General features: G+C 44.9%; 1 protein-coding gene across 3 annotated transcripts in view; it reads left to right on the forward strand.

Moving 5' to 3' along the window:
* The window catches only part of KPNA5 (karyopherin subunit alpha 5), a 39153-nt gene that overhangs the window by 5564 nt on the left and 17153 nt on the right, over positions 1–16436 (forward strand). For all 3 annotated transcript variants that reach the window (XM_078880424.1, XM_078880425.1, XM_078880426.1), the window contains exons 2-9: positions 5919–6052; positions 6603–6695; positions 7488–7590; positions 8657–8751; positions 10390–10521; positions 11862–11950; positions 12883–12982; positions 13457–13620. In XM_078880424.1, coding sequence (XP_078736550.1) covers positions 5919–6052; positions 6603–6695; positions 7488–7590; positions 8657–8751; positions 10390–10521; positions 11862–11950; positions 12883–12982; positions 13457–13620 — 910 coding nt within the window. The remainder of the gene's footprint in view (positions 1–5918; positions 6053–6602; positions 6696–7487; positions 7591–8656; positions 8752–10389; positions 10522–11861; positions 11951–12882; positions 12983–13456; positions 13621–16436) is intronic.

Here is a 16436-nt window from a genome sequence, read left to right on the forward strand (position 1 = left end):
ATACTCTTTGGTTCTTTCGGTAAAGTCACGTAGGTATATGCCTACCGAAAGAAGCAAAGAGTATGTACATAGGTATCCATTGATATATACTGCACGAACATAATAGTGAGATGGCATACAGTTAGACTGATTGAGGGCTGTTAAGTGTGTACACACCGTACAGTTCTTAGTTTTTCTGTTTTCTTAACATTCATTTTACTGAACCTGTGTCGCAGGATTTGACATACAATTCAGTTTTCCTTTTTCCTGAAAGAGGTGTGTAACAGATCCATGAATCTCTATACCACCGTCACCGTACTCTGTTCCTTTAAAAAATGGAGCCATCACTATCACAATAGTCACTCACGGGTTGACAAAAAAGGTCATTCTAAATCAATGAGGTATCTATAAATCGCCCTAGATATTGAATATATGTGTCAAACATCAACTTGTATGTGACGTTAAGGTCATCTACAAAAATCACTGTGTTTGTTCCATATTGCATTTTTAGTCAATTTCTGTTCACGTGCATTCAACATAAGAAAGCATGACAGAAGCTTCCTCACATAATAATTGTAACATTGGTGAACTTGCCTTGATTGATGGTAATTGCGGTAATTAGCGCACGAGACGTTCTTTTACATGCCCTGAGCTTTTGTTGATGATTATAATGTACCCATTACAGTCCAGAGACTTGCAATAGCAAGCTGTGATTGGGTGGGGGGGGTTAAGATGACATAAATATTCACGAGCCACAAATAGTCAATGGAGGAGGGGCAGCCCTTACTGAATGTCTCTGACATTGATGCGTCACCTTGATTAGGTGTGGCATTCTACATATTTGCGATTTTTCTCCGAACATCAAGTGGCTTGCGTGGGCACAGCTAAGGATGCATCATCGGACTTCCTCACTGTGCTTTTATTAAGTTTGCAATGTCACCTAACTTGGTGTAAAAGAATAAAAAAGGAAGTTGTAAGTCTGTGTACATAAACACTACAAGATGAGGGCCTTCCCATACCATGACCATACTTCACTGCGCTGGGTTAGTGTGGGTTGTTGGAGGGGAGGGGAGCATAGATTTTACTGAATTGCCCTCTGTTGATAACGTGTTTCCGCAGCCTATAACACCTGTTTTCTGCACTGTGGCTGCCCATCCAAGCACTGTCTAGGCTCAGTTTTGCTTGGCTTCTGAGGTCTGCAAAGTTAGGCGCATTCCGTATATATATTTTTTAACTCTGATTTTAGCTTTTTTTTCGGAGGCGACCTGTCCATCGAAGTAGCCTATATTATATTATTTCGGAATTTATATTATAGTCTCCAAATAATCTAAACGCATGTTTATAAATTTGGAGGACTCGAAGAAAAATCCAACGCAACCATTGGGAGAACATGCCGACTCCAAATATGCAGGTGTCAGGGTCTGGATTGAATCCACGATCTTCCTGCATACCAGCCGAAGGAGATAACATCTTGACATCTCAGCGCTCATATAGGATTACATGTATATAGTCATGCATGCATTTGTTTTCCAATTGTTCAATGGGGTTTGAAGTCCTTTACTTGCATTGTTGCTGAGCTGTCAATAACAATCCACGAAATAATGTCGTTCAGATTTTCCTCTGCCTTTATTAAGGCAAGTTTAGCAAACTTGGATATGGCTTCTCAGGAGCACATTGTTAAAATGTTTACTTCACAGTGACCCATTACGGCCACAATTTGAGTTGTGCGAAAGTTAATTTGCTACAATGTGTAAATTGCTTGCGGATGTGAAGCTCACAGCCATAACCATGATTTTTTCCCAATAATTTTTCAATTTAGAGTGAAATAATGTACAACTCGCCGGTTCTGATGTTGAGCAGTATTGAGCCGATATAGCATTTTACGGATCGTCTCCGATACAGATAACTAAGCGATTCGTTTCTCTTTCTGTTGTGCAATGTAACCGGTACACATTGCTGAGGCCCTGTGTGGGCCTGAACGAAGGGGAAAAGCACGTGTGAACCTTCCTTTCCATGTCTCCACGATTCGTTTCGTACTCGCATCACCGGCCCCAAATACCTGACGCACTATTTATTACAAGTCGCTGTGCATTAAATAGCCTAGCCTGACCCTGACGCGCTTGTGCTGTCAGCTGCTCTAGTTCAGAGATGCGTTATTTACGCTGCATGGTAGAGATGCCCGTGTGATGTTGAGCTATAAAAAGGGTCAGCCGAGCCAAGTGAAACCATACCTCTGTGTGCGTCGCATGAATCTGTGTGGGTTTAATTTTTTTGTTTGCGTGCGTTTTTTACAGTTATTTTTGGGCGTACTATTTTGCATCATGTCACGAGGCTGAAATTTCAACATGTATTGCAGAAAAAAGTGGGCTATTGCCCCACATTAGAGAATGCTCTCTGGAAAAATAACATGGCATATACTTCTGGGATACATTCAATTACATCTTATCCACTCTAAGTGGTGGTGCACTTTCTCAGATGGCTCAGTGCACAGGCGTTCATTGCAGTACAAACTGATTTTCATTATTGCGTAAAAAATATATAATTTTTCGCATGTTTTTAATGCATTCATTCACGAGGGTCATATCATCAACTTTCTACACTTGAGACTCCAGTTTAATTATGGGTTGTTGCCCAGATTTGGCTGTCAGAATCAGCTAGTAGTATGTCAGAGGTCTTTGTGACATTTTACTTGCCCCCCCCCACCAAGCAACGCGGACCAAACACTTTTTAAGTTTCCATTATAAATGCAATTGACCAAAATGCTGGACCCTTGGCATAAGTGCTCCGCATGGCAGAAAATGGAGAGTTTAGTTTAAACCTCTCGTCATGGAGGTTAGCAAGCTTGGATGCCGGGGCAAGGTGTGCCCAATGAGACTGAATCGTTCCCTTCTTGCGTGTATGGCGTTATATTCAGGAGCTTATTGCCAATGTCGAGGTCGACCAGCCACAATGTGGGGCTTCAGGAGTGTCGTTTTAATTTTCCGCGGTTGAAGTAGCACAGACCACCACAGTGGTCTACTTCTTTACGCTCTTTGTTTGGATTTCACGGCCATTTATGAAGATGTGCGCATCAGCCTTGATGTTCTGATAAAGTTTATGGTGCACTCGTATCATGGAGTAATGTCTAAGCTAGGAGGCATTCTGTTTGAGGGGTTTATTCTGGATGTCCACTTGAGAACCTGTGAAATCTGGAGGTTGTCTAGAAAAGTCCGGTCATAAAACGATGTACACCTGGTCAGACATATCCCAAGAAAGGCCAAGAAAGCGATGGGCAGATGACATGAGCAAATGGCCAGGGGTGCAGATTAACAACAATACCGTGAGACTGGCAGAGAATGAAGATAAATATAGGAAGGTGCTGCACCGCCAACCGTGTGGAAACAGTTTTTAGTTTCAAGTTTCTTTCGTTTTAATCAGGTGACAACTTAAGAGACCAGCAGGAGTCTCACTTTCAAGAGTGACATGGAGCATCAGGTTGCCAGTAGCTGGCGACTTTTACTATGTACAATCCTAATTGAGTAGTTTTGCAGGTGACTTTCTATCTTGGACAATGTGTACCCTAACGTCAGCACACACAAATGGCCTACTCTTGAGAATGCCAATGAAGCAGATTAGGCCTCGGCAAGGTAAGGTAAAAGTTAAAAAGAGAAAACAACGAGCCTAGTTTTACCCTACCTTTTACCCTTACCCCATACAAATTACCCGATTACAGGGTAATTACTAGGGAACTACACATGAAAAAGGTTTATAACGGTAAATGCTAGGTAGAGTGCTTTATTCATATAGAATACTCTCAATGATTCCAATTTTACACGCTTGTTGTCGTTGTCGTATCCTCAAATTTTGTAACTCAATTTTAACTCACTTCCCAATATGGTATCGACTGCAAACTTGGTATACTTATGTCATACTGATGACAATACTATATTCTATCATAAAAATATATATATTTTTTTTTACATAATTTTTTTTATGTTATGTTTCGGCTTGGGTCTAATTGTCCACGCCTAACTGACGTTGGCTGTAAGCTTCGGGGCCACTTCTTGGAGTCGTGGAGTTCTGCCATTACTAGTACATTTAATAAAAGCGTGTTTAAAAAAACGTTTTTTTAATTGTACTTATTAAATGGAGGCCAAGGACTGCGCCACGGAGCTTTTAGCGGTAAACAAGGAACCGTATTTACCGGGTAATACTTCGCGCTACCTTTACCCTACCGGGTAATTCTTCCGAGCTACCTTTACCCTACCCTTTACCTTACCCCTTGGCATGTCGACATCTTTACCCTTTACCTTAACCCTTTTACCCGGTAAAAAGGGTAAATTACCTCATTTTGCCGAGGCCTAAAGCAGATGGCGCTTAGTATTATTTAGGTTATTACACCCGCAGTGATAATCATGGCACCGGCTAGAATTGAACCGTGAACCTCTGTAACAAGCGGCGAAGACACTGCCGCTTGTCCATGTCACCGCCCAATCGGGACGGCACTAGACGGAACAATAGCAATGTAAAGATTAAATCTATTTGTATACTCAAGATACGTACAGTACGATGGGATGGTTCCTGATTCGCGTATGTTTATACGGAAGTGGTTACGCAGTGCCCCCCCGCACACTGTGCCAAGAAGCTGGTGACCCCAGTTTCACATCCTGCACTGCCTCCCCCCCCTTTTGACCAACCCGCACTGACCAGCTTGGTAAAGTGTGTTATGTTCTGACAACCCCCATAACCCACATGGCGTTGGGGAGCCTAAATTAAGAGTTGGACTGGCAAAAGGCTGCCGATTACATTTTTAAGATTTGTCAAAATAATCTATATGACGATTAAATTTGAACATTTCCGTAAATTCACATCCCTGCACATACGAGTATATAGTCAGCCGCACCGCCATTAGCATACGTTCTCCACATGCATCACAAGGGGCAAAGGAAAACATCAGTCGTTAATCGTAACCCCGCGTCATCTGCTTACTGTACTGTGGAGTTGAAAAGTGCCCCTTACAATGGAGAAAATGTGTTAATTTCCTTGCTTTGACATTCTAATTGCCCCTTTTGTTTTTTATTTGGGGTTTTGTGGGGAGATTTTTTTTGTTGTGCATATAATGGTGGTGCTGCGCGCATTTCCTTTGTGCGAGCAACTTCAGTTAAAGCTACTAAGCGTGGAATATGTAACATCAGGGGGGAAAAACCAGACAAATTATGCACGCTGTTACGTATTCGACTTCTTTTTAATGTACTGCACCTGGTTTTCAGAACCAGGATTTTATGGGCCCTGTCTTGAAAACAGATAAAATGCTTACAGAACAATCTGCTCTAATTATATTTTTGAATGTAGTTAAATTTACATTTCTGTGCAGCAGTGATTGATACATGTGGCCACTGTGTGCTGCCTAAAAATATAGACTCTGGATGGTGACTAAAGACTGAACCGGCACCAGTGTGTTTTTGGGTTCCAATTATATTCCAGCCACACTTTATGAAATCGGATTCTTAAGTGCAACGAGTTCATGGTTTCAGTTTAGTCACCAATGATTGCATAAAACCCCTATTCAATTTAGTTTGTTACTTAGTTTGGTTTGATTGACATGTGACTATCACTCATTGCGGGGAATAAATGTGTCCCTATTGTGGATTAAGAGGCATACTTAAGTGACGAAAGAAATGATCCTGTCATGATGAGGTGTGCATGCATTTGTATTACTTAATCTGTATAGTTTTCTTTCCTGGGATAAGGTCAGGTTATAGTTTAAATGTGTGATTAATAAACCGACGTAATACTAACAGAATTGTTATCGAACAAAACTGCTGCATTGCGTCTGTAACAATTAATGACACAAAGTGACCGCCGACCGATGAATGATTATGACTTGATTTTCATCTGGCGGAGCTGTCTGAATCCCTGTAGCTGACCGCTGTGGTGTGTGTTGGTGCTGTTTCCCACAGACATAATGGCGAGCCCAGCCAAGGAGAACTATCGGATGAGAAGCTACAAAAACAAGGCGCTGAATCCGCAGGAGATGCGGCGACGGCGTGAGGAGGAGGGCATTCAGCTGCGCAAGCAAAAGCGCGAGCAGCAGGTGCAAGCTTGTGTGCGCCCTTGTCCCCCGCTGGGGTTTGTCATCCCATGTGCAAGATGGACACAGTGATGTAATTTACTTGGGACGCCGCATTTTGTAGTGTCAACTTTTCTTCAGAGCAGTGTTCTTCATTGCAAGGCTCGTCGGCCCCTGGTGTTCTTGAATGCGGTCACTAACGTGCGGCCCCCGAGAATATACATCTGTCAACACCCCCCATCATTGTGCTGTCAAACCCAATGGTTTCAAATGTGTGGCGGTCTTCACACTGATGTCTTATCGGCGAAAGTGGCCCCTCTCCGAAAATAATTGAAGACCACTGCTTTCAAGTGATGCAATTTTAATGTAAAATCTCATGTAAAAGTTTGTGTTATGTGATGAGACTGGCCCATACCATCCTTTGACTTTACTGTAGGGTATTTACCCAATGAAACCTGTATTCCCACATAAGCTGAAACCAACAGCGAAGCATGTCATCTGGCCTACGTTCAGTCGTGCTTGTAGTTTTTAGTGTCAGGGTTGTGATGACGTATGTGTTTCTCTCCCCTGTCAGCTGTTCAAGCGTAGAAATGTGGACAATCCCAATGAGGATGTCTCCATGGACAATGGAATCCAAGATCCCTCCGTCACCACCACCATACCTGGGGTAAGACTCTCTTCCCTTCTGCCCCCCCACCCAACTGGCACACTGCCCCCTCATTGGGTCACGTGCCCTCGTGTGATAGTGGCGTTGCACTCAAAGAATGAGCCATTGGAGAGAAGTTGACACTGGCATTGAAGTGTCTTCCGTAGTGAGTGGTGACTTTATTAAGAGTAGGGTTTTTTTAAAGAGTAGGATTCTTCTAATGGCGGCTCATGACCAAATGTGGCCTGTGAAGACTTTTGGAGTTGCCTGCCAAGACAGAAACAAATGATAGCGATGAAAGTTGAGCAAAACATAGATGGGATTTAGCCTTGAGACAAGAAACAAAGATAAACAATGGAGGTTAGAGACCTGGAGAGGTGACAAATCATCAAGTGGTCACATGTTACGGACTATACAAGGTGCCGATGTCATGTTACACCATGGCATCCATCCACTTGGCCCGCTGGAAAATATAGTTGAGGGAATCCCTGGCTTAGAAGTTGCCTCTGTGAAAATGTGAGACGATAAAATGGAGGAGAAATTTTACCATTGTTTAGTAGTAATGTTTTCCTCCATAGTGATACATACTTAATAATATGAACTCAAAAATCGAGGAGATTATAAGCTTCACTTATAACTCGTGACATATTCTCAAGCAAATGTTACTTATAAAGAACAAAGCACATTAATAATGTGGTCATATTCTTCTTTACATTGGCCGCCTTGAATATATGCATATGGTAATGCCTGTCCACATGATGTCCGTGGGTCGGCAGGTAACGTAGTAATTCCGCTGCATCGTTTTAATTTCAGGAGTTTTCGGTCATCACGATTGAAATGCTGCAGATGATTTTTTCTGACGACCCCGAGCATCAGCTTGCCGCCACGCAAAAGTTCAGAAAGCTCCTCTCTAAAGGTAAGCGTATCGCAACCGGAGGTGAAGTCCATTGACGTTTTGGTTCCAAGACCAAGGTGGTTTCCATGACCTGGGATTGAGGGAGGAGTGGCTGAGAAGTGTAGTTCTATTTTATGTTTTGTTACAATGCTGGAATAGCAGTCACCAAGAACATCTTTGGAAATGGGAAATGTTCTCTGTGTGAACTCAAGTTGAAATCCTTTTCTGCCAGATGTTTTTTTTACATTTACTATTCTTTAAAAAGTGATTTAAAACTGCTCTGATATAAATATTGAAACGCTTACATGGTTTTTTGACAAAGTACTATTTACAGTACTGTTTGGGTTTAAAAGTATGTATTTAAAATAAATAAGATAAAAATAAATTGTTAACGTACAATAAAATGTAAATATTTGACCAATAGCCACGAAACTTTTTAGTGTTGACTCCCATACTTACAGATAAAGCTGCTATTCTCAACATCGGTTATTACCAATACAAATGTTCATAAAATCAAGGGACAAATACATTGACTACGTTCATCATTAACACCGTTTTATACCAGAAAAGCATCTGATAGGCTAGAACTCCAGACCATGGTCCTTCTCCTTGAGAAGCAACCTCTGAAATGAGAATCGCACAGCCGTTCCACTCATTGCTGCAAAGAAACATGACGCAGGAAACGGCAAAGTGGAGCAGCGTATATAGCATCTTGACATGTACGTGTGTGTGAGAGACGTGCAGGGAGCAGTGGCATAGTGGTGGGTGAGCGCACTGCTACGAACCTGGCGACCCGAGTTTGATTTCTGGCCACGGCTAACATCAGTGGTCAGTGACAGCTGAACCAGTCCCTGGGCCTCCCTGTTGCCAACTCTGCCTTAAATGAGTACTCGGTGTGGTGTATACGTTTTAAAACGATGGAGACAAAGGTGGCCGGGTGTAGTGCTGGCCACACCACCACCTCGTGCACCGTTCCGGCCTTCATAGGTGCTTGCTTAACGGCGCTTGCCCTGAGCCTGCGTAGGCTATACGGGGCGGGCGGGGGTCTTTGTGTGACATGTTCCCCTTCCCCCTCTACACAACTCAGAGCCGAACCCCCCGATCGACGAGGTAATCGTCTCGCCCGGCGTGGTGCCTCGCTTCGTTGAGTTCCTCAAGAGGAGGGAAAACTGCACGCTGCAGGTTAGTCGCGCGTATTCCTCCTCTGTGCATGTTGTGCACACCATCGCGCGCAGCTGGCTAGCGCGCCGGACCCTCCAAATACACAGGTTGCTGGTTCAGTCTCCCGGCGTGGCTGTTGAAACAGTGGTGCAAGCTTCTTAAATCCCCCCCCCACCCTCTGTCCGTTTAACATGTAGGCTTTTGCGACCAATATCTTTATTTGGGTTAGATCACATATATATGAATGTGTCGTTAAACCCGCCACCACCCGACGCAGCCAGTCACGTGAAAAAAATATTCCAATTTGTTACTGGTTCAGCACACCGGTGTGTTGGAGAGTAAACTCACAACAATTACAATTCGAGTACGACGTTTCACCGGTAATTGCCACAATCAGCCTCATCAGGCGACAGCCAGATTTATGGAGAAATCCTCCTGTTTGAGTCCTCTGTCCACCAAGCAGTTTAAATCGTTAAGCCACAGTCGCTCAGCAGGCCATGTGTAGTGTGGTAATTTGTGGAGAATCCCACCACTTTGAAGACCTGGCCAACATGAAGAGTCGACCAAAATTCCCTCCAGGGATTCTCTCTCATGCGTCGACGAGTGGAGGCATAAGCAAGTAGTTACGGGTCTGCACCTGTACCTTCACATCGCCGTGATCCCCAAATGCTTTGGAGGCACGGCATGGTGGGTCATGCACCTTTGCCGAGACTTCCAAAAACCCATTGCTCTGCAAGGTGACCAGGAGATGGCACTAGAGCAATTGGATTTGTATCATGTTTGAGTAGCCTTCTTTCTGAGTGTTATCCCTGTGTGTGTGCTCTTTCTCTCGGTACTCTGGTTTCCTCCCACACGCAGGACAACAATACATTGTATAACAAATATAACTTGAGGTCTGTATGGAGTAGACAGCTGCTCCACTTTATTGTGGACCCGAGATGTACTCTCTACACAGCCTGTGGCGGTCACGTAAATAACTATTAGCAATTTACAATGATTTAGGGTATTTGGCATTCTATCGAATTTAGGAGGAGAAAATAGGGATTTTATCGTGCTTAAAGAAAGGTGCACCCAAAAAACATGTTGGTTTTTGTAGACACTTAAACTATGGTCTGTCCCAGGCTTGCCAACTTGAGTTTGACACTTCAGTCATGAGATGAAAACTTTAAACCTTTGTCGCACGTACTGCAATGGCATTGCTGTAGTGATGCATTAAAACGTATTGCAGTAATGCCGCATTGATGTCAGCAGAGCACGCCTGATTAACTTTTTCTCATTAGCAAGGATCCAAACTCGTCGGGCAGGGCCACAAAAACCTTACTCTGACTATTACAAGAACATTTTATTTATTGGGTTGATTCTTTTTATAATTTAGGCGTCATTTAAAGTATATTTTTTCTGCACACCCAATGTTTGGCTTTACAAATCAGAAGTGTAATGGGTACACTAAAGTTAGTCGATCGGCTGGACGTATTTGGTGGGGGTAAAGTTTGGGGTACCCTCTTGAGGGGGGCTCTCTAAAAGTTCCCTCCAGCAGATGGCCCTTCTGCCAGCAGCAGTGGCGTGAGCAAGTCGTTGCAGGGGCTGTGCCGGCTTGCCGTACACGAGGTGAGAGGGCCGTTCACAACGTTGTCGCGTCCACTCCGGTGTCGCCCGCAGTTCGAGGCTGCGTGGGCGCTGACCAACATCGCCTCGGGGACGTCGACGCAGACACGGGTGGTGATCACGGCCGGCGCCGTGCCCATCTTCATCACGCTGCTCTCCTCTGACTTTGAGGACGTGCAGGAGCAGGTAGGGCAGGGTTCACCTGTCGTCGGCTTTGTCTCGATGAACTTACTAGGGGTTGGAGCCCAGAGAATGTGGCTTGTGCGTTTCCTACGCCTGCCTGCCATGCCCGCAACCTCAGACCGGCGCGTTGACAATCGCGATTCACGGCCTCTCCTGTAATTCACGAGGCGCGGCGAGCGATTATAACCCCAAACACATGGACTGCTCGCTCACCGCACGTGCGATCGCTTGTTACTCACCACGTACTCCTGCATTTGCCTCCCACCACGCTTGCTCGTTTAGCGCTTGGCGTACTCGCCACTCCACAGGCTCGCTTAGTGCTTACTGCATTCGGTGGCACTTGCTGCTCACTGCACATTGCTATTGCTTGCCATTCATCAGCAAGGCAGTGAAAATATATATCCAATATTGGTGGCCTCTAAGCCTGTGTTGGGAAATGTATTTTAAAATATTTACCAAATGCAGTTTTAATTATTAGCTGTTCCTCATTCATGGGTGGTCAATGACTAGGTGTTTACCTGACCATTAACCTCATCACATAACTTGATGAATGTTTGACATTTATAGTTTCGCTAATGGACTGTCCTCTGCGTCTGGCTATGAGCAACAGTGCAGACTGCTTTTGCGCTAATCCAGTGTCCTAATGTTGCCTCGCTGTCATTCCTGGAATTCTCACAGCACAAAGCAGGGTTTCATTAACCACACAATGCGATTTAGACCAGCACCTCACGTTTTTCTACTCTGCAGAAACAACTTGGGATGCTCAAGTGTGTTTGCTCTCATTCCCATTACTGTGTTTTTGTTCCCCAATGGGTGGGGAAACATTGCTCTCGAATCTCTTACTGCAAGTGTTGTCTTACGTCCTCCCTCAAGTGGCAGTAACTAAGAATTCCAACCTAGCGGAGGAAGTGTTTAGGTTGAGTGCCTTTTTAAAGGTCGTCGAGTGTCACCGCAATAAGTGTTTTCCTGTGTGGTGATTCTTTGTAGATAGCATAAAAATATAGGCCATATATCATCACTATAGGTCGGCCACAGTTACTGATGGTGGGTTTTAACCCAAGTCGAGTTTAAACAGCATTTAATAATCAAAATCAGCACACCCAGTGTGCCTGAGAGGAAAGTTTCAAATTATTACATAGACCAGCCGCATCTTGGATCAGAAGTACGTACACCGACAACAACAAAAAAACTTGGAACGAATGCTAAAAGTATGCAAATACAAAAAAAATATTCTCAGAATTGCAGTGAAAGAGAAAAAGAGAGGAATGCCATGGATGAGTGAACAAATGTAAATCGGGAGACATCATTCCTCCCCGCACTGTCCCCACCGCCCCTTGCCGCAGGCCGTGTGGGCGCTGGGAAACATCGCCGGAGACAGCCCCGAGTGCCGCGACTACGTCCTCGAGTGTGGCATCCTCGCGCCGTTGCTGCAGTGAGTGCGACGAACGGTTGCCCCTGCTACCCCTCCGTGTGATTTTATAAAAACACAACGCCCCATCCACAAATACGACGGAGGCGTCGCGCGGCGACTACTTCAGCCGTACGAAAGAAGTTGATTGTGGCCGTCTGTTAATAATAATGACATTTATAACTCACCAGGTTTTGCAGACAAGTCAAAAACTTAGAGGCGTGGAGCCATTCTCAGGGCTGCTTGCAAGCCTGACCAAACAGATAGGCCTTTAGTTGTTTCTTGAAAGTCGGTGCATTTGATGTTGCGGATGTGCAAAGGGATAGTTCCACGCCGAGGGGGCGACAACAGAGAACCAACGCAAGGCTACAACAGTTCGAGACCTCTTGTCTGAAGCAGATTTTGAGTGACGTTGCTGCATAGGGTTCTACCTTCAGCTTCAGTGCAAGGCGAGAGTAGCGAGGTGTGGTGGGGAACCGGTGGTGAAGGCACAACGACAAAGGCAGGCGATTTTATCATTTGTCCTGCTAGCAAAATGGAGTCAATAACGAGTACGGAGAGCGTTCGCTAATGACCGCACACAAAATACTTGGAGTTACATTTGGTTCTGCGCTAAAATTGGAAAAATGCCGACTTTTGAAAATGAAAGGTGTGGGTTTGCTACACGCATTACTGTGGCATACTGGGTGAGAGAGTGCTGCCACCCTCTTACTGTGTGGATGAGAGGTCACTTGAAGTGATCGCAGCGTTAACTCTGGTATCCGCTTTCTTTCGTGTTTTTGTATTGTTGTTGAAACTTTCTGACCTCGTGCCCGTACTGGACATCGAATGTCAATAAGAGATTCGTAGCTTAGCGGATTCCTCCGGCATAAATAAAGATTCCGATCCTGAAGAAGCCGAAAGGGTAAAAAAAGCGGAAGTGTGAACCGAACTTGGTTCTGCCTCTCTCCACGCAGGCTGCTCACCAAGTCGAACCGCCTGACAATGACGCGGAACGCAGTGTGGGCGCTCTCCAACCTCTGCCGTGGAAAGAACCCCCCGCCCGACTTTGCCAAGGTGACGGTGCCGCCTGCCGGATGCAGTTTCGCTTGCGTGCCAACACGGTGTTGCCCTCGAACTTCCGGGCACTGTGCTATGCCCAGGTTTTCTTAACAAAAAAGGCCATTTGTTTCCGTGAAGACCAATTGTAGACAATTGTTATTGCTATGAATATAATTTCAAACCATTGCCGATGGCCAAATCACCTGGAATGTTCCCCCATCTCATTAGATCTCGGGACACTGAGCGCGGTTGAGCCTGCCTAGTGCTTGGATGGGTGCTCCCACATTTATGTGTACCCCACTTTCACCAACCTCCCCCCCCCCCACAACCTACACAGTGTGGGGCAGCCGTCAACCAGCAGTGGACCGACAAAACGACCGTCCGTGCATGTACAAACCATTGCTGCAGTGTGCACCCACAGGCGACGTCTGCCTGTGTTCGTGCACACTCGTGCTTATTACCCTCCTCGTGCGTCCTCCCCTCCCCCAGGTGTCTCCGTGCCTGAACGTGCTGTCACGCCTGCTGTACAGCACCGACACGGACATCCTGGCGGACGCCTGCTGGGCGCTCAGCTACCTGTCAGATGGCCCCAACGACAAGATCCAGGCGGTGATCGACTCGGGCGTGTGCCGTCGCCTCGTTGAGCTGCTCATGTGAGTTTCCACTGCTCCCCCCACCCCCACACCCCCCACCATGTGATGCATAATTTTTTACTCTTTACAAATCTGTTTGAAAGCGTGAATGCAATCGCTCTGGCTGTCGGTCTGTAGTACTGTCACGATTGCCCATAACGATGATCCAATGTGGACGAACCTGCTGTATGAAGCTGTTGCTCTATTTGGGACTTGCCCGATAGAAAACTGGCCAATTGGTCAGAGGTTTGCCCAATCCTTAAAAAGACAAAGCAGAGCGAAAATAGCACTGGTTGCATATATTCAAACGTGCTTTGTCCCGTCAGCTAAATAATTCTGAGCACAATTGCACATTTGAGAGCGTTATGCAACACGTGTGTATACGATTATTTTTTTACCATTTCATCACGAACGTAAAATGACCAGAAACACAGTTGTCTTGAAGGTGTAATGTGTAAAATGTTACGTGTTTATTGAATTAAGGAAGCTTATACATGCTTGGCAAAAGACAATGGGATGGAATAATACAGTAAAACCTTGGATTTCGAGTAACTTGGTCTGCGAGTGTTTTGCAAGACGAGCAGATTTTTTAAATAAAAATGTATTTGATAAACAAGCGAGGTCTTGCAATACGAGTACTGTAGGTACGTACAGTATATGCTTTGTCCGCCGAGCGTCACGTGATCACAACTGAGCCGATGGTTCTTCTCTCTTTCGCTGCGGGATTGTGGGTAATCGTCTCCCATGCTCGGTCTCAGTCGGCGTGCCTCACTCGTATAGTCAACATCCGTGCGAGCGTACAGTATACTGTTTACTATAGTGTTGTGACCACGAGTGTGTGCGTAAAGCATTTTTTATTTTGTGTCCAAGTGTAGTGACTGTTCTTTAGTAACTGTACTGCAAGTGAAAGTCGTCCTACACAATAACCCTCCTCTCCTCTCTCGTCTCACTCACACCAGCCACGATTAAATTTAATTAATTAATTTGATTACTTTTATTAAATGTAAATAATAAAAATATAAAAAGGTATTTTGTATTAATCATTTTTATATGAATACAGTATTTTTGGGTTGTGGAACGAATTATCTGAGTTTCCATTGTTTCTTATGGGGAAATTCGCTTTGATATACGAGTGCTTTGGATTACGAACACGTTTCCGGAACGAATTATGCTCGCAATCCAAGATTTTACTGTAGTTAATAATACAGTTAAGTCTTCACTATTTGTGAGCGGATTAACACGGGTCGCGGATTAACTGCACTCATTAGCACTTTTTTAACCTGCTCACGCGAGTTCTGTGTGTAGCAGTTCCCCACTGCCCACAAGGGTCAATGACCCAGTGCCCACGTGCCTGTAAACCCATTGCTTTAGGAAGCGGTAGTATGCAGCCTCGTTTACACGTGTTTCACTTGAACCTTGTTTTAGTTTCACCTGGGCCACCCCTCTGCCCCATGACCCCCATTTACTCTGGGTTATCGAGAGTTGACGACAATAATAATAGGTAGAAGACATTTTCACAACGCTCACCCTGTGTCTCACCTACTGCTGTTCCCTGGAAAAAAAGTGCTCATTGTTGCTAAATAGTCTCGCTCTCTAGAAGGTAATCTTTTAAAGGTCACACTTGAAATCTGATATCGAGGTAAGCGACTAAAGTTGTTCATGTGCTTGTACAGCTCTTTGTCACTCTAAATACTTACGATATTATTCTGCGACTGAGCGTTACATCTTTGTTAGATGCAATTTGCCCTCGTAGAAATCACTCGCGCTACGCCACGGTTCTCTTGTTGAGCCTTCTTGTCCATTGATTAGTTGACAGCTTGCAGGGTGGGGGAGCCCTTCTGTGTGGTGTAGGGCATAGGGGTTGTTTCCTATAGACTGGAAGTTGGATGGGAGAACGTGAGCAGACTGGCCCGCCTTTAAGTAAAATAGTCGAGCATGCTGGCGGCGCACTTCATTATTTATTTACCCTGGAAGGTTTTTATTTTATTTAAAAAATGTCCCTGACCGGGTTGCTACTTTGATGTGCGTTGCGCATTGATCAGGGTTGAACTAAGGTGACGCTATAGGGGTGCCGTGGAGCGAGACAAAGCGGGATGCGGAGGGAGCGGCTGGGACATGGCGTTCCTGCGAGAACGCGGCATCTCGGCTCGGATGAAAAGGATTTCCAAAGCGCAGTTCCTGCCGCCTCTATTCATACACAGACCCTGGCTTGTAGACCAGACTGTGCCTTGAATTGCCAATCGTGATATTTTAGTTGTAAAATCACAATTAGCGGGTGGTTTGCGTAACAGTTTATCGATTTGAAATTGATTGCTGCGCTCACGGGTACGTAGGCTGAAATGTGCGACGATCTATTATTTAAGATTTTAGCAAATAATACGGAAATTAATCCTTTGGGATAAATAAATGATGCGGAACAAGCTGTGACATCTTGTCCGTTAAGGGAGCCTCCAGTATGTCTGTGGATTCTGAGGCTTGTGTCAGAAATTCTTTGGAGATGAGGATAGGGGATGCTCTGCATTGTAGCAATGTTGTGAGACATTCCCAAGCGGAATCGCTTGTACAAAGTGTACGGGAAACCATGTGCAGATGCACACACAAATATGTGCACATGCGTATGCACCACGCATAAAATATTGTAATATACGTGTGCATTAGACATTTGCCTGTTCGGCCAAATACCAACTTTGGCTGTCGCCTGATGATGCTGGTTGTTATTACCGGCGAAACGTCGTACTCAAATTGTAAATGTTGTGGGTCTATTGAACGAGTAACGAATTGGCATGTTTTCTTTACGTGACGAACCTTCGTAATTGGCTGTGTAGGGTGGTGGCAGG

This window comes from Lampetra fluviatilis, chromosome 57, assembly GCF_964198595.1.
Source record: "Lampetra fluviatilis chromosome 57, kcLamFluv1.1, whole genome shotgun sequence".
Taxonomy (NCBI): Eukaryota; Metazoa; Chordata; class Hyperoartia; order Petromyzontiformes; family Petromyzontidae; genus Lampetra; species Lampetra fluviatilis.